The sequence below is a fragment of the Neolamprologus multifasciatus genome, chromosome 15 (genome assembly GCF_963576455.1).
Source record: "Neolamprologus multifasciatus chromosome 15, fNeoMul1.2, whole genome shotgun sequence".
Lineage (NCBI taxonomy): Eukaryota > Metazoa > Chordata > Actinopteri > Cichliformes > Cichlidae > Neolamprologus > Neolamprologus multifasciatus.
In genome coordinates, this window is record NC_140453.1 from 25,870,501 (window position 1) to 25,889,948 (window position 19,448).

Below are 19,448 nucleotides of genomic sequence, written 5' to 3' on the forward strand. Positions count from 1 at the left end.
AGCTGAAATAGAGCCAAAAGAAACAACAAAGTTTAGTTCCTCTGGATTCTCCATGGAAAATTGTTTTATCACTCACTCAGGTGACTGCTCCAGTGTCACGGATGAGTGATGAATGTATCTCCCACTGGAAACCATTGTGTCCAGTTAAAGTCAATTGACTTTAAGGAGAGTTGTTAGATGCTGTGCTCATGAGGACAATGGGTTTTAAACTTGCAGCACAACACAAAGCTGAAATACTGGATCAACGATCAAAACACATTGAGCAGAATTAAGTCAAAATGTAATATCCTCATATGATGACACATCACACATGATCCAGCATTGTTCTAAGAATGCAAACTTTCTTATTGGAAGTTTCCACAGCTGCCAGAAAGGGACAGATTTCTGGCTGGTCTTAATGAGTGGTCGTTGCTCTCTTGTTTTCTCTGGAATTGCTGCACGGAGGATGTAACACCCATGATAAGCGCTGAGGTGTGTGTCCTTGTCAGAAATGAGCCGTCCTCAGCTTCCAGGTTAGGAAAAGTGGAACCAGAAGATATTCAAATGCATCTCTCCACAGCTGCTGATGAATTCTACAAAAAACAAAGTTTGTTAAAAACATTTGCAGGTGAATCACCACTGATTTATCACTGACATCCATTTACTCAAAAATTACTGACAAATGGATAACTAGAATATATAGTTTATAATTTCAACAATGTACTGTAAAAAATGGAACTTTATATGACAAATGTGTGGTGCTTGTGGAATTTTTAACAAGGACCCTACAAAACTTTACAGTACTCATGCTGCCACACTTCTGATGGCTAGGTGTGCAGTTCCTGCTTTAAATGCATTCACTTTTAAGATTAAGAAATCTAAGTGATAAGAGGCCAGAAATGTTTGAACTTGCTTATGAACCTAAATCACTGAGGCCGTCTCTCCTGCATGAAGTCCAGGTGCTGGTTTTCCAGTGTGTGCGTCTGATGGCCCAAAGCTGACTCAGAGCCGTAACACCATCAATGGCTGCAGTATGGAACAGGTGTGGGTGTGTCCTCATCTCCCAGAGGAGTCCAAATTGTCATCAAACAGCCCTACAGACACAAAAATGTGAAAATATAAACAACCAGACTATCAGCAGTGATTTAAGTACTTTAAGACCTCTGTGAAAATCATTTACAGTATATATCACAGAATTTAAGGCCTTTATAATCACAGAGCATACAGAGAAAAGTACTAAACTGAATCAATTTCAGCTTTCGTTTCTCATGATGTATATTGTATTAATAATTAAATTTCATTATCTGTAGCTTTACCACACATTTGCCACACAGGTGTAGATACTGTAGGTTCAGTGAATGCTTAGATTGCACTGATTAGAATATACTGGACATTCAAAGCTAAGATTCAGCGCACTGTGTTAGCAGCATTCTGCCATACGGATCACTCTCTGAAGAGCTTTTTTATCCTTGACACAGCTGTTTCCATACCAGGATGTGATGTTCTGTGTGAGGATGCTCTCCACAGCGCCTGTATAGAAAGTCCTGAGGATCACTGGAGAGACCCTGAACTTCCTCAGTTGTCGTAGGTGGTACAGGTGCTGCCCAGCCTTTTTGGTCTGGACCTGAATGTGGGCAGACCATGTCAGGTCTGAGGAGATGTGGACACTGAGATACTTGAAGGACTGCACTCTCTTCACTGGAGCTCCATTAATGATAATGGGCTTGTAGTCCCTGTGCTGACCCCTTCTGAAGTCCACCACCAGCTCCTTGGTCTTGCCGACGTTCAGCTGGAGGTGGCTGTCCTGGCACCACGATGCCAGATTCTTCACTTCATCCATGTAGGCCGCCTCATCGTTGTTGGAGATGGCGCCAACCACCACTGTGTCGTCAGTGAACTTCACAATGGTATTGGAGCCGTGGGTGGCCACACAGTCTGAAGTATAGAGGGAGTAAAGCAGTGGCAAGAGGACACACCCCTGTGGTGCTCCCGTGCTGATGGTGATGCTGTTGGAGATGCACCTACCCACCCTCACCACCTGAGTTCTGCCAGTGAGGAAGTCCAACACCCATGCACACAGACGGCTGTTGAGTCCCAGGTGAGTAGTGAGAAATGGGCAAAAGGAGCAGACCACTCAGACACACTCGAGTCACAGTGAGAAAACTACACAATTCAAAAGATGGGAGTGAGCAGACAATCCAGGGAGAGATGTTGTAAATTCTGATGAATGAAGCCTTAGCTTGACATTCTCAAAGGAATCCCCCTTTCCAAACAAACAATTCCAGGAGATTCTTTGATAATCTTCACTGTGACCCTTTACTTCAACACCAAGCTATTTACAAACATCATGGCAGTGACAGGTTTCATATTGAAGTACCATCTAATAATAAACACACATAATATAAAAAACAAACAATTACCTTAAAAATGCATAAATTAATCATGCTAAATATTTATCCCATCTTTAAGTGCCAAAAAATATAACTAATTTGCATATGACTATTGCTCAAATGAATGAGTTATGAAATCTGACCAGTTTAAAAGTATTAACCAATTACATTTATCATGTGAAACACTGAATATAAAATGAACACAAATCAACTAACAATAAAAAATACATTTATGCTGGGACAGAGTGAAGTGTAAAAGGAGCACCTTCATGCTTAACAAGAAGGAATGTCCGAATATCAGTGTGATGAAATGAGTCATTAGAGTCTTAAAAACGAAACAGCACAATCATGATATTTCTATTAATACCCATTTATAAATCCAGCCAGAAGACAGTCATCCACATGAAAAAAAAAACAATATACATTACTTAGAAATGCATTAGCAGAGTAAAGAAAACAGACCACTTTTTTTAAATATAAAGTATCTGGAGTTTTCAGGAAGCCGCACCTCTTCCTGGTACGGTTTCTGTAAGAGCGTACGTAGGCTGCCATGACAGACCACTACTTCCGTTGTCCGGTTTTATACTTCCGGTTACTCAAAGCGAGACCCAGCGTTCAGTCGTTGCTAACAACAAAATTAGTTACTTTGTGCGGTAATAAGTGGCTTTACCTGTTCGAAGATGAGCTCGGGTTCAACGTGTGCTGTCGTCGGCTGCCACAATAATTCAAGAAAACTGAAAAACGCATTAGAAACATTTTGCCTTGAACATGAGCAACTTAGAAAGGCCTGTCCGTGCCCACCGCCCTACGCACTGCACTCTATGCCGCGGAAGGAGGATCGGAAACTAGCGTGGCTGGCAGCTTTAAGACTCAAACACCCTCCAAAGAAAGTTTATGTTTGCTCCTTTCATTTTATCGATAAAAAGCCCACAGAGCTACACCCCGACCCGGAGCTTTATCTTGGCTATGACCGACCCCCACCGAAGAAAAGAAGAAAGCTCACTCGGACCACTTTGAGTGTGACAGCTTCCAGTAATACGAACAAAAACACAGAATCTGTACCCGGTAAGTGAAAGTGTAAATGTGGTTTGCCACCGTTTCGCATTTTAATCACGCAATTACTTTTACTAAATAATAGCCTGTGGTGAATGGCGTTAGTATCAGCACTAGCTGGTTATTAGCAGCAAAGTCTCAATTTTAACGAAAGTTTACACCCGTGGTGGTAATTAACACCAGCCGCATGCTGCTAAAAGATTAGCTCCAAGGGCTGTAAAAGTCTTAGGTTTGTGTTTATAAAGAACATGTTTTTTCAAGTCGAGAAAACTCAAGTAAAAACGTTAAAAGCAACCTTTGCAAAAATACCAACATTGGTGACTTTTTATCTTATTTATTTATTATTATTTATTTATACATTATTTATTGTCTTATTCAGACTCCACAGTGTTATGTTCAGTGGAATTAGACCAGGCCAGCATCTCCACACAACCCCCTGAGCCACATCTGCACTCAGTCCACACACAGTGGGAGGATCCTTCGCAACAAGACCATCAATACTGCAACAGGTCTCGCAGAAAAGATGTGCAGGATAAGATGACTCAGTGTGATGAAGTTGCATATTTCATTCTTCAAAATGATGCAGACGCTTTGCTGTACACTGGGATAGCCTTAGAAACATTTAACACACTTGTGTCGACACTGGAAGGATATGACAACAATGAATTTACCATGCCTGTCCGAGATCAAGTCCTCATGACACTTATGAAATTAAAGAGTAACCGAGTAATAGGTGACCTAAGCCGCCAGTTTCATATATCACAAAGCATGGCCAGCAAGATCATCTCACACTGGTTAGACAAGCTGGAGGAAGTTCTCCGACCATTAATTCCATGGCTGCCAAAAGAAACTATTCAAGCAACTATGCCTGAAGCCTTCAAGAAGAACTTTCCAAATACTACATGCATTATAGACTGCAGTGAGACCCTTTTACAGAAACCCAGAAATCTGGGCTCAAGAGGGGAATCATACAGCCATTATTATTCACACAACACAGTCAAATATTTGGTTGCTGTTGCACCATGTGGACTAATCATGTTTGTGTCTGCGGCATATGGCGGCCGATGTAGTGACAAATTTATCACAATGGACTCTGGAATATTAACATACCTAAAACCTGGTGATGAAGTCATGGCAGATAGAGGTTTTATAATTAAAGAGTTACTCTTTGAGAGAAAAGTTAGATTAGTAATACCCGCTTTCACAAAAAAACGTAGACAGCTAACTGAGGAACAGGTAACATACACACGTCAGATTGCAAATGTAAGAATCCATGTTGAAAGAGCAATCAGACGCTTGAAAGTCTACAAAATACTTTCACTAATTGTTCCTATAAGCATGGCTCCTAAAGTAGACAAGATACTGAGAATATGTGCTGCTCTAGTGAACTTAAGAGAGGATCTCATTCGTGATACACAATAAATGTGTATGTTATGAACAATTGTGGACTCTGGGATATTAAGATGGTTACTCAGGACATAAAGTTGTGTAGTGTAATGTAATTATTTTAAAGTTAAAATTTGATGTACATATATGTAGAGAGTAAATAATTCCAGGTCTCCCTTTTTTATCTTCTGTTCTAGAAGAAAGGTTATGTGATACAGTACATATGTATGTATGTGTGTGTGTGTATGTATGTGTGTATATATATATATATATAACAATTGCAATCAGTTGAACAATTATTACTTTTTTATTCAACCACAATGTGATAAATTTCTTAAATGAAAAAAAAGATGTTTTTCTCAAATCTACAATAATTAGTTGTGCATTCTTGACATTTTTTTGTGTTGGAAGATTACAGAAATACAGAACTATTCACAGCATTTAATGTTGTCAGTTTGTCATTCATTTCCCACCATATGTTACAACTATGTACATTTTAGTTGTATTGAAATATTTAACAGATTTCATATTGAATGTGTCCTTTCATTCACAAGACAGAGACCAAACTCTGCAGACATGTTGGTGTCTGACTGTCCCATTTATAGTTGTAACATGCATTAAACCTTGCCCATTATCTTCAAGTATCTCACATTTAACTGAAACCGTCCTGCTGCATACTCCTCTACAAGTCGAGGTAAGAAATATGAGAAGTAAAACCCTCTCAAGCGCTCTACTTGTTCCTTTACAAATGCTTCATCATATTGCACTGTAAATGAAACATGCTCAGTAGGTGTCCAGATCACAAGTGTGGCAGTCTTGAGCCCTGTGCAAAACATTGTAAGTTGCACTTGCATGTAATAGCCTCTGCTGCCAGTTTTCTGCAGCTGCAGTTCGCCATCTACCAGTTTGATATCGCTGCATTTCTGGGTAAGCTGCTCCGTGAGTGAAGGATAAGTCGGCACAGGACATTTTATTTCTAGAAGCACATCTGAGTCAATGACCCCGTCAGGACTCGCAGAGAGCCATGGCTCCTGGATGCTGATAACATTACCCATGTGAAGGATGTTCATACCCTGTTCTTTCAGCTGATGACAAGCTCTAACTTCATTTTCTTTACCATGGTTTGTTGCATAATTCCCACAAAATGAAGGGTACATGTGCTCAGATAAAAATTTATCATTTTTTGTGGTGGCACGTACTGGAACTTTTTTAGCGGAGCTTGCTGTAAGTCTGATTTTCCTGCAGTTGTGCCACAAATCAGATGCACTTTGCTCTTTTGTTTCTTCTTGTAATTGTTCTGCTTGCTCTTCAGAAACTTGAATGTATGCCTGGTAGAATGCCCTGCATGGATTACAGCTTAGTTTGTAACTGTGTGCTTGGTGTGGCTGAAAAAATTGCTCATCAACTTTACTGTTGCGGTGAGGACCTGCAGATGGCGAGGCATTGTAACACTTTCCAATTAATGTGTTCTTGAGGAGGAAAAGTGGCTTCACTGGTGCTTTGCTAACACTGTCAATAAAGTCTTGGTGTGTAAGGTGATATGGTGCGTTAGGGAGAGATTGTGTCACTGCAGTCCGGGAGTTCACATCGTACTGCTGCTCTGCCCTATGATGTCTGAAGTTTATCTGGCTTAGACGTTTAGGTTCAAGGTTCTTTGCTGTCCCTGCATTCCACCTGTGCTGCTCGTCTGTACACGCAAGCCCTGTCTTTCCACTGATCGCAGCATTCTGCACCTGTAACAAACATTAATAGTTTTTTCTCACTGTCAATACTCTAGATTTAACATAACGAGGAAGTTTACACTAACAAAAGCAGTACACGGTCGGTGTCCTGCATGTTATAGATATGACCCTGGGTCAATACACCTGAATCCTATCCAAAACAGATATAAACACTGGCAAAGTCACCCATATTATCCATTTCATATTAATAGTCAGTTACTTTTTGATGCAGAAATATACATCCACAGTCTAATTTTTTTCAAAGTAGTGTGTGTGTACAAATATACATATATATAACAAACGTGTATTATACTACCCTGTGTCACTTCTTATAACTATAGTTTTTCTTGTCCTGTAAATTTGCCCTTAATGTGCAGTCTTTTATTTTTTTTATATATATTTTATCTTCATGTGATTGTACAGCATACAGCCCACACAAAGTTAACGAGTGGCTTTCACATGTAAACAGTGCTCCACGTAATACTTGGCTAGATGGCAGTAGCGTGACTCCTTAATCACAGCCTTTGACCAGTCCAGTGTTTCTGTTTCAGTGATTTAAACATTGTGATATCCAGATAAGTGATATACCTTCCACAGAATAGCAGCCGCATGACTACATGATCTCCCTAATCCGGTGTTCTGACAAACCATCCTACTTTGGCAAAACGTCCTACCCGTAGGATAATTTTACGGTGTCCTCTGACAAACCATCCTACTTTGGCAAAACGTCCTACCCGTAGGATAATTTTACGCTGCCATATGACAAACTGCCCTACTTTGGCAAAATGTCCTACTGTACATAATTTATGCACATTTCTGCTGCCAAACAATAATTCCAGCACTAATTTAAGTAGGTATGATGGTTTGCCACTTAACTTTGCCCATCAGAGTATGTTTGTAGCTGATATTCATAAAGCCAGTACGGTTTGACACTTCTTTTTACCCATTAAAGTGTGCTTGTAGGTCACATTCACAAAGGTAGCATGTTTTGGCACGTGATTTTTCCCGTCAGAATTATGCTTCTTGCTCTTATTAACAAAGGTAGCATGTTTTGGCACGTAATTCTTCCCGTCAGACTATGCTTGTAGTTTTTAATAACAAAGGTAGCATGTTTTGGCACGTAATTTTTCCCGTCAGAATTATGCTTCTTGCGCTTATTAACAAAGGTAGCATGTTTTGGCACGTAATTCTTCCTGTCAGAATTATGCTTCTTGCGCTTATTAACAAAGGTAGCATGTTTTGGCACGTAATTCTTCCTGTCAGACTATGCTTCTAGTTTATAATAACAAAGGTAGCATGTTTTGGCACGTAATTCTTCCTGTCAGACTATGCTTCTAGTTTATAATAACAAAGGTAGCATGTTTTGGCACGTAATTTTTCCCGTCAGAATTATGCTTCTTGCGCTTATTAACAAAGGTAGCATGTTTTGGCACGTAATTCTTCCTGTCAGACTATGCTTCTAGTTTATAATAACAAAGGTAGCATGTTTTGGCACGTAATTTTTCCCGTCAGAATTATGCTTCTTGCTCTTATTAACAAAGGTAGCATGTTTTGGCACGTAATTCTTCCTGTCAGACTATGCTTCTAGTTTATAATAACAAAGGTAGCATGTTTTGGCACGTAATTTTTCCCGTCAGAATTATGCTTCTTGCTCTTATTAACAAAGGTAGCATGTTTTGGCACGTAATTCCTCCTGTCAGACTATGCTTCTAGTTTATAATAACAAAGGTAGCATGTTTTGGCACGTAATTCCTCCTGTCAGACTATGCTTCTAGTTTATAATAACAAAGGTAGCATGGTTTGGCACTTGTTTGTAGAAGCAGTCAGCATGCCAAGGTGCTTAAGTTATACAGCTGTCACCATTGAAGTGATTGGAACACCTGACTATATAAACTTTGACAATGAACTCACTCCATTATAGTTACAGTATATATTTACTGAATATATTTACAGATACATATATTTGACATTTATAGATCCAACAGAACACAGGGAGAAAGAACTGAAAAAGAAACAGTGTACAAATTATGCACATTTGTCGCACAGGTAGTTCACCAGGCTGCTGTCATAATGAGCACATCCAAAATGTGCCCATCTGGAACAAAACTCGCACTGCACCTGAAGAGGGAGAACGGGGGGGGTGTAAGTGTGTTAACCAACATTATGAATTTGATGAGAAAATAATTACTACAGTGGCTTCCAAAAGTATTCGGCCCCCTTGAACTTTTCCACATTTTGTCAGATTGCATTCACAAACGTGAATCAATTTTATTGGAATTCCACGTGAAAGACCAATGTCTCTACCAGTCTCTAGCTGGTAGAGACATACCCTAAAAGACTGACAGCTGTAATTGCAGATAAAGGTGGTTCTATAAAGTATTGACTCAGGGGGCTGAATAATTACGCACACCCCACTTTTCAGTTATTTATTTGTAAAAATTGTTTGGAATCATGTATGATTGTTGTTCCACTTCTCACGTGTACACCACTTTGTATTGGTCTTTCATGTGGAATTCCAATTAAAATTGATTTGTGTTTGTGGCTGTAATGTGACAGAATGTGGAAAAGTTCAAGGGGGCCGAATACTATTGCAAGCTACTGTATATTGCATTTGTGGTTTATTTGTTTTACCATTTCAATCATACTGGACTCAGGATCGGCTTCCAGCATGGAACAAACCACACAGTAGTCATCAGCATTACCTAGAAACACACTGGCGTTCAACCTAACAGTTTTTAAACAAAACTGAAAGTGCTATTGCAATACAAAAGCACATGACTCTACTTACTTTGATGTTCTAGCAGTTCGCAAGCAATTTCAGTGCGGTGCAGCCCAATGGCTTCTGGAGTGGACAGCACCCTAGTAACCTCTCCACTCAGAAGGTAGTGTTCGGCAAACTGTAAAACATGTTACAGTAATTGCAATTGATTAACTTAATTCTAGTTAAATACAATAAATACAATTAAATACAATTGCTTGTTAAATACCTTCAACACTAAAACTCCACAACTGCTGGAGTCCATCTGCTTGTTGTGTGGCAGAGTCTCCATTTTCCAATCCACTCGGGACTCTTCCTTTCCTTTCATCTTCAGAAAATTCCTAATAAAAATAAAACAACTTTTTAAAATGTAGCCAGCATTTAGCTCTAAATAAAAAGAAAAAAAAACCCTCACAAACAAAACAACCCAAAACAGATAATTAATGAATGATGAATACCTCCAGTTACGCATAACTTTCCTTTCATAACAACCTTCATTTCCAAGAGGGTCTAACAGCAGTACAGATTGTGAGGAGATTTTGACAACCTAAAATAAAAATTGTATTTAGTAGAATATGTGTATTACACTCACTTAAGTAAACATAATCAATTGTAAGCATTTTCAAAATAAGAATATGCTGCTAAAAAGAACAGTAAAGCAAAAAGAGAAAAAAACACATGAGGTGTGAACATGTACCACAAGGATCCAGTGTGCACCAGAGTTCAGTGGGCACAACCAAATGTCCTCAGCCGGAAACAACATCTGTGGAATATTTTTAAGTTTATAAAGGTTTAGATTTATTTACATAACATACACTATATAACCAATATAACATCTACATTACCTTGCTGACACATTTAAACTTCCCAGAAAACAGAGAGGTTGCAACAACGCAAGACAACTGATACACGGGTTTCTGAAAAATGCAAGATTTTTATTTTTTAAAAGATTACAAAATTGTATAAAATACTTTTGTGAAATAACCGGCATATGTTCTTACTTGCCTTTTGTTTCCTAATGAGGCAGTGCAGGTATGCATCAATGACCTGTTTGGATTAAAAGATTATTTTTACAGACCACCACTAGGACCAAAAATGATTACTTCACTTACCTCATCAGAAAGCCACCCACTGTCCTCCAGTGTGCGAAAAGAAGAGTCATACAATTTGTATGGCCCAACAACTGCCTCCACACGCCCGGTGTCTTTTGCAGCCCAAAGCCACTTCACTAAAAAACAAAATATGATAAGTTTCTTTAGTAATAACAGTTGCCATTTGAAAATCACGGTCAATGGCCAACGGGCCACAAGCAGACAAGGGCCAACGGGCCACAAGCAGACAAGGGCCAACGGGCCACAAGCAGACAAGGGCCAACGGGCCAACAAAATAAACATGCCAGAGGGGAGTGGCTTTATGTAAATCAGAAATTAGCCAAAATTGGACCAACAGGTCAAAATTAGCAAGAGGGGAGAAAAAAATAAAACATTCTATCCATTCAACTAGCCAAACTGGCAACAATTGACCAACCGGTCAGAATGCGATTTTTAGCTATGCCACCTTTTTCTTGCGTGCTGGGTTTCTGGGGGGTCACTGGTACAAGCTCTTCTGGTGCTTGGACTGATTTTACCTGAGCTATTTTTGGCGCAAACTGAATGACAGAGGATCTGTTATTTTGCAGCGCTTCATAATGATGCTGAGGACTGCAAGGCCACATCTCAGAAGATGGGCTACTCTCAACAGGTTCAGTTGGAGTTGAGACTTGGACAGGGTGGCTTCTTCTATAGGGTTTAATGTGGTCAATACTGTATAGACTTTTTAAAGTATTTCCCTCAGCGTTTTTCAGTCTAACACATTTTCCACTGAATTCATCAATTGTGTAGGGACCTGTAAAATCCGGTTCAAGTCTTCCTCCTTTTCGCCCACGTTTCCTCATATTTAGAAGCAGAATTTGATCCCCTACATTGTACACAACATTTTTGTACTTTTTCAGGGCCCGCTTGGCGTATGCAACCTTTTGCTTGTCTTGTGACTTCGCAATGTTTTCTTGTGCAGTTTCATTAACTGCATGTTGTGCTTCACTTTCAGACTGTACATAGTCACTGTACCTTTTGTCGTCTGGCAGAATGATGTTGGAAATCTAAAATTTTGTAGATATTAGCAATTAAAACAAGATGATATCATATTCATAAAGACATTACTGGGTTTTTTTCTTAAATGGTTTCAATTCTTAGTTCTAACATAGAATTTGACAAACACTCACCGGCACTTGAGCAGGCACTTCTGATGGAAATACTGCCTCTCTTCCATACATCAGAAAAAAAGGTGAGTATTTTGTTGTGGTGTGTACTTTTGACCGCAGTGAAAACAGGGTGGGATCTAGATACAGATCCCAGTTATTCTGCTGGTCATTCACCATTTTTCGGAGGGCTCTAAATGCAGGCATAGAAATATGTAAAGACAGTAATGAAAGTTTAATTAGAAGTAAAGAAATTAATAAATTATTAAGTAACAATTAAGTTTGAATAACATAAGTAATGTTATTAAAAACTGATAGATAAAAATTAGGCATACCTTTTTATGTTGTCATTGGTCTTTTCATCTAGACCATTGGTCTGTGGATGGTATGCTGCTGTGACACTTCTTTCAATTTGCAATAACTTGCAAAGATCAGAGTTGAGCTTCAACAGATAAGGACAAGGTTCTTATACTTCTTATACAAGCACACAAGAAAAAATCTTTGACCCCAGTGAAGTAAAGTTAAAAAACGTAACTGAAAATTATTTAACACTTACTTCATTCACAAACTCTCTGCCTTGGTCTGACAAAATCCTTTTGGGGCAGCCATGTCTATATATAATGGAGCACAAGTGCTGGGCTACCTCAGATGCAGATTTTGTTTTTAATGGGAAAGCTTCGACCCATTTTGAAAAGTAGTCAGTTGCAGTAAGTATATACTGGAAGCCGCTTGAAGTTTTAGGAAGAGGTCCAGTAAGATCTATACCAATAAGTTCCCACACTTCAGACACCTATCAAGGACAAATTAATAATTTGAATAACAATTTGTATAATGTACACATTAACATTGATGGTTAAAATTAGTTAACCCTCCTGCCTTTATGAATATGAGCTACAAGCATAGTTTGATGGGTAAACGTGGCATAATATTTACCTGAATACACTGCAACGGTTGCACAGCAGTCAGTGGTTTCCCAACTTTTTGACATTGGTCACATTCCAGAATCTTTAAGGTAAAAATATTTATGGAGTTCACGTAAATGTTCAACATTCTCATTTGTGAAAAAAAACAAACAAAACACTTAATGACATATTCTCTAACGAACAAACAATTTAGCAACAATACTTTGTGTGCATCTTCAAATCTCTGCCAGGCCTACAGGTTATTACTGTAATATCACTAATTAACCATATTTATTTATATTTTGCAAGTGTACAGTTTCTCTTTTAACTGATATCAAAAAAATTATCTTAGCTTATTTTAAACACTATTTAACAACAGTACAAACAGTTAATACATACCCATGTTTTAATGTCAACTGTCATACCAAACCAGTAAAATCTGGAACACACTGCATTTAGCGTTTTGTGTGTGCCAGTGTGTCCTCCAATTGGAGATGAATGAAACTCATGAAATATCTTCCTGGCATCATCCATGGTTTTTACTACTCTTCTTGTTCCAACAAAGAGTTCTCCATCTGCAGTAAAACAATATATATTTAGAAATTAATTTAACCACACATATGAGTTGTTAGTATTAACAATAAATTACTGACCCTTTTGTTTGAATTTTGAGGCATATCTTCTGAGGTTTTGCCTCTGAGCCTTGTCATATCCTGAAGGGTAGGAGCCCGCAGAAATGAACGCGTAAATCTCTTCCCACTTCTTCTCCATATCTACGAATGTAAGCAAACATTTTCTTATGAGCTTCAATATGTGCAGTTAACAATGCAAATAATTTAACTTATTAAATAACGACATTACCGAAACAGCCTTAAAACACCGAAGCTGCGGACTCAAAAGTGTTGTGCAAATACCACGTGTCCAGTAACTTGACAGCAGACTTCACCGAAGCTGCAAATTCGACAGTTGTGCAGAAAGCAGATAGCGACTTCACTTTAATATTGACAAACAATCACAAAGGCTTAAAAAAAATCAAGTATCAACGTCAATAAAAAGTACTAATGCTTACTACTTACCTATTCTCCTGCAAATATGACAACGGGGTAGCGTAAAATCACAGCCGGATACGCTTAGCTTGCCTTTTTGTGTTGTGCGCATGCGCGCACATGCTCAGGAACAACGGGTAGGACGGTTTGCGGGGTAGGAGAAATTCCCAGAACACCGGCGATACAGGAACAGCCGACTGTCTCCACTACTCCACTTTCTCTTAGCATTACCCATGCTAAGTGTTTCGCTTGATTAATACTCTGGCTCGGCTCTACAGCTGCTTTAAGAAAAATAAAGTCGCCTTGTTTGTTGAGCAGTACTTTATCAATTTTGTTGCTGTGCAGGTAATTATACGCCTCGGTGCTCTTGTAATTACGTAATTCCTCGCCATCAACGCCTTCGGAAAAATTAATAATGTCGATGTAGCTAACATCGGGCCATAGTTTCATGTCATCTACCCACTCCGTGAGAAGTGACGGGTGAGGCACTGCAACTGAACTGTCCTCGCTGCTTTTTAAAACATCTCTACTGTGTATCCACCTTCGATGTGTTGCCATTTACTCCAGGTAAAAGAAACTGCAGTGAGAGAAATCTTTATCAACAGTCAAGGTGTAACCCCGCAACTGTCAACAACAGCGCAAGCGGAAGTAAAAAACCGGCTTCCGCTATGAATCGGGGTAATGGCGCGAAATCAGAATTTTTTTTTTTTAACTTTATTTATCACATTTTAGACATACAGTCGAGTAAAACAGGGATCACATAAAAGATGACATTGTGGTAGTACAATGAGGAACAGAGAGAGTGACAAGGACAGTGAGACAAAAGTGAGTACAAAAAATAAAATAAATTAAGGGGAACATAAATAAACAAAAGTTTGCAAGAGCCAAAATCAAGTTAGCAGTTTCAATCGGTTATAGATGTTAACAGTCTTGAGAGCCTTAGTGTTTTTTGATGAGGAGATTGTCCTTATATATTGTGCAAGTTCCATTTTTAATACAAGAAGTTCAGGCTTTCTGCCGAGGACTTTGCTTTTGTGTATATGAAATTTTGCCAAAAATAAAACCAAATTTATAAAGAAGAAAGCATCATTGTCCTTGTCTTTAAAATTATAATAGCCAAAGATAACATCCTTATAGTATAGTTGAAGATTAGGGAGAACAGAGTCAGTAATAAACTTGTGGAAATCCTTCCAGAATTTACATGTAAATTTACATGACCAAAACAGATGAGAAACTGTTTCAGGTTGCTCTTGACAGAAGGTACAATTTACATTTATTTCAGCCATAAATTTGGACAAATATTGTTTGGTAGGGTAAAATTTATGAATCAACTTAAAGGAAATCTCTTTAATTTTGTTTGTTAAGAAAAACCTTTGTGGTAAAGTCCAAACTTTTTTCCATTCAATATCTGTTACAAAATTGGCCCAATAAATTATGGCTGATGGAACAGAGACCATTGCATCCTGAAAGAGAGATCTTATTTTGGTATTTATAGATTTATGAGAAGAAAAGCAAACATTGCCAAGAGAAGAATGTAACACATCCGGGGGAGTGACCTGTAGTGGAGCACTGTGGGAGCATCTGTGTAACATGGACAGACCAGATGGGATGGCATCGAACACTATTGAGAATTCTTTAGGCATTATCGGTACATTGTATCTCCTGAGGAACTCAGAGTAATTATATAAGAGTCCATCTTCTCTATATAACTGACTAACCAAGATTATTCCATTATTAAACCAGTTATTTAAAAAAAGAGTTTTATTTTTATAAATAATATTGCAGTTATTCCAAATAAAACAGTTTTGTGGAGAGAAATTGTGTTTGTAAATCAGCGCCCATGCCAAAAGAATTTGTTGATGAAAGTGAGAAAGTTTCAGTGGTATTTTTGGAATACTATAATTGCAGAGCAGTAGGAAGTTAAGGCCGCCTAAATGCGCGAAATCAGAAATACTGTGGATAGGGCTTTGGAGCGTGATGTCACGGGGGTGGGCGTGGAAAGGATTTTGGCCTGATCCGCCATGTTCGGGGTCTAAGCGCAAGCGACGAAGGAGCGAAGGCACACACGACAGCCACGGTTTGTTCTTGCTGTGTGGTCCGCTGCAATGTTCGATCGCACGACCGGCAAGAGAATAAGGTTGAAAATGGTTTATCTTTTCATTCTTTCCCAACCTGGAAGCAACATGAGGCAGCTCGTGTATCGATGTTAGCAAACGAAGGCGTCTAGCCTGAATAGCAGCTGTGAGACGAGCTCCAGTTCTCTTCCATCTCCAAATATCTGTTGGTGCGCCAGACATTTTCATTCCGGTAAGTTCTAAATATGTTCATATCACTCTTTATAGCCTATTAGTTTTATTTTCGATGCACTCTGAGCTCATAGCAAATTAGAACAAACATCCTACTGAGTAATTTTGCAGAACTACCTTCTATTTATAGAGATGCTAATTATTTGGCATCATTGCAGCAAACCAGCCTATGAAATGGATGAAACATCATGACTGAGTTCCAGCGCTACACAAGGGACCTGCTTCAAACATACCACCATGCCAATCAGATTACTTCTTCCATGTGAGGATGAAGAGGTGACCCTTCTGGATAAGATGGTGAAGGTTTGCTGCCGTTTTGGTGAACAGTGTGATAATAAAACCAGGGAAAAATGAAACCTCCTCCTGTTAAACATTCCTAAGTCTTTTGCTGTAAAAAATAGCGGTATTTTTTCAAAAGATACAGTAATTAAAGTAATATTAGTAGTAGGTGATATCATGTAAACACTCATGATTTTATGTAAACATTTTGTCACTTGTAAACTATAAATGATATGGATTCTACAGTGTAACGGATGTGATGTTCTATAAAGTGGTTTTAATAATAAAAAAAGGCAAACATTAGTTTGTTTCTTTATTCAATTTTTGAACAGTGGGACTCAGTCAGTACATATTCAGTAAATGCAAATTATTTACACGGCAGTGCACTACAGGCATAAATCTAGACCCCTAGATAAAACATTATGGCATTATAGCATAACTCCTCCACAGTAGCAGGTGTGATTTTTCTTTTTTGAGGACGGCTCCTTTTGCCTTTCAATATAGATGGTCTGTTTATGTTTTGATCAAGAGCCTTTTTTGGGCAGCTGAAGAGGAGAAGTCTATCTTATGGCCAACCTCTGGCTGTATCATGGTCACATTACCCAGCAAAACCCAGCATGCAGGTTCATCTGTAACAGTCCTTGTGCCATGATCCGCACTGTTGCTTCTACATTAAACAGAAGAGCAGTGACATGGGTGCAGGTCTCCACGACTCCGGCCTTACAGGTGCAGTGGGCGGCTTCAACCTTCCCTGTGATGCTCACAGTGACCCATGGCTGCAATGCTGGTTCATTCAGTCTTTGAGAGTGCAGGACCTGAAACACACAAAGTTCATTTAAAGACAAGAACTAAGAGCCAAGGCAGACTACTTTATCATAAATGTAACAAAGTTTTTAGAAAGTTAGCACATACATGTAATTTTTCATTTCTTTATGTGTCCATCTATAGAACGCTGCATGTTATAGTGTAAATCTGCCTGTTCTCTGTCAGAAACCTGCCTGCAGAAAATGAACCTAAAGTATGTAATGCAAGGATGTCATCACTTTAGAGATGGAGAAAGCATAAAGTGACAATTATGAATCACTTAATATGATTAAGGAGATTCTGCAGGTATTTAATCAATGTATAAAGTTAAAATAAAATGTATTTTTAGTGACACAGGATACAAATATGGAAGCAAGATGTATAATTAGAATTATTTATAATGAATATGAATAAATCATTGCAATTTCTTTAACCATAGAGAATAACTAAATCCTTCAGGAAAATGTCACATCAATGCACTGAACTCACTATGTTATCCCTCTAACAGCCTCCACATGTTCTCACTGTAATTTCCCCTCATGAATGAATTTATGCTGCACTAATGTGAATGTTTGCAGGGAAATCAAACGCATTTCACACGCAGTACTCGAGGTGACTTACCTTTGTTTGAATGACGATTTGTACGCGCTGACTCCACAGATAAGGTACGAAAATATGTCATGCTACGTCAGTAGCGGTTGGTCTTCAGGGTTTCTACTCCACGGCCGTATTTCATACGGGTCCACATTTCCAATGCACGCTATTTTCTGCAAGTACCGCCGCTTCGCCTCTGGACGCAATCGGTCTCTATACCGTCCGTTTCTTTGGAGCTGCTTTTAAGCATCTTGTAATCGTCGTTCCAACACAGTGTGTTTGTTTTGATTCGTAGACCCCGAACATGGCGCCGCGCTCCCACAATGCATTGCGGCGTGACGTCAACTCAAAGCCCTATGGCTGTGTCCAGGGTCTGCACGCTTGAAGTACGTGCACTACGCGTACTACGTACGTGCGTACTATAAGTACGAGAAGTGCCCGCGAGAAATGTTTCATACAGCATTGTGTGACATAAATGAAGGAGAAAAAAATGTTTTGTTGGCCATTCAGTTGTGGGGTCTCAGAATCAAAAGAATGACAACACCACGGAACAGAAGTTTGATACCATCATGGGGAGGCTCCCGGTTCTCCAACGGGAGATTGAGAGACCAGTGTGGGAGTGTTAACCCTTTAAAACCGGTCAGAGCAGGCACGCTCTGTTTTGCATAACTATTTTTAAATCCCGGTAGCACTGCAACCACGTGAGCGAGCGCAATAATTTTCTTTGCATATGAAACGGGAGGAGTTGTACTTACATCTTATGCCATCAGCTTTTCCTAGGTCACAGTTTCCTTCCACATATAGTTTTGCAAAAACTGCATAAAAAGCACTTGCAGCAACAAAAACATAATATTCCAGAAACACGCTTTGCCGATCCGATCAGCTGTTCATAACACTTCCTAGTCCATCAGCACGAACTATCGCATGTCCGCCATGACCTGCCCAAAACCGGAAGTGACGTCATTTCTCAGAAATGTGGTTTTTTTACCATCAAGGCCATGAGACCTGTGACTGTGTCCCATGTGATGTCTATGTTGTGTGTGTAAGCGGGGGGGGTTCTATTCCATTGCGGGGCAACCTGCATATGGCCAATAAAGCCTTCATTCATTCATTCGTTCAGCATGCATAGCATGCAGAAGTTGCATTTCACTTACAATGATGCAATGACAATCCTACCTACCATCTACCTAGAGGAGGGAGTTCCAGTCAGATGTTTATGTTAGGTTAGGGTGTTTGTACTTTTAAAGTACTTTTGAAGAAGTTAATGTTCACTTTTGTAGAGTATTTGGATGCTTCGGCTAACACTATGATTTCAGCACTCACAAATCCTACTGTGAGTTATTCCCATCATTTATCCAGTCTGAGGAAGCACTGGTTTAAGACTTTATGTAACTTATTTCTTTTAATTGTACTGTTTGTAGCATTAGACATGTGTTCATTATATTTGTAATATGGTTTAATGTTTAAATATATTTTTATATTTTCATTTTGGTTTTATAAGTTGTGCTTTGTGTAATCATGGACTTAAGTCTTTTATTAAAGCTTTCATTGATTCATTCATTCATAGTTGTTTATTATTACTGAAGATTATATTTTTGTTATTTGGAGATAAAAGGTCAGATAAAGGTTTCTCATCCAGACAGATTTAGTTATAATCAAATATGTTTACAGTTTGATTACAAATGCATCAAAAGGATCATGACTGTTGCCGACAACAACTGGAAAACTGAGTCACTAAGTCCCTGCTGAAACTGAGCGACCCGATCTCGTCAGCTGTAACCCGGAAAGCAGTAACACGAAGCTCTCAAACTGGAAGGAGATGTGTAGATTTAATAAAATAGGATTTATGAGGAAAATGAAACTCAAAGTTTGTCTCCAGAGGCTGACAGCTACTCAGACCGCAGTTACAACACATGCAGGTGATGGGAGCCAGGAAGACAATAAATCTCCCTTCAAATCCATTTTTTCTGCTCAAGTGACGCAAACAAACTGAC

At 39.0% G+C, this 19,448-nt stretch overlaps 1 protein-coding gene and 1 long non-coding RNA gene across 4 annotated transcripts; one reads left to right on the plus strand and one right to left on the minus strand.

Annotated features, from left to right (window-relative positions):
• Nucleotides 1-185: 185 nt before the first annotated feature.
• On the minus strand, nt 186-19,197 carry LOC146502219 (uncharacterized). Of its 3 annotated transcripts, XM_085132215.1 has the most exons (3): nt 18,210-19,197; nt 1,470-2,063; nt 186-572 (listed from the first exon to the last, which is right to left on the minus strand). In XM_085132215.1, coding segments are annotated over exons 2-3 (351 nt in total). In that variant the 5' UTR covers nt 1,820-2,063; nt 18,210-19,197; the 3' UTR covers nt 186-571. The 3 variants fall into 3 exon arrangements, 1 of the variants encoding a protein (XP_084988341.1); XR_014869206.1 differs by lacking the exon at nt 1,470-2,063; XR_014869205.1 differs by lacking the exons at nt 1,470-2,063; nt 18,210-19,197 and adding an exon at nt 901-1,461.
• LOC146502220 (uncharacterized) lies at nt 7,161-10,618 on the plus strand. Its single transcript, XR_014869210.1, has 2 exons — nt 7,161-8,195; nt 8,258-10,618. It is a non-coding gene; the product is annotated as an uncharacterized LOC146502220 (long non-coding RNA).
• Nucleotides 19,198-19,448: the final 251 nt, after the last annotated feature.

Bases quoted from the DNA above. Each gene is read 5' to 3' on its own strand.
- LOC146502219 (XM_085132215.1), bottom strand. From the start codon at position 1,819: ATGGATGAAGTGAAGAATCTGGCATCGTGGTGCCAGGACAGCCACCTC.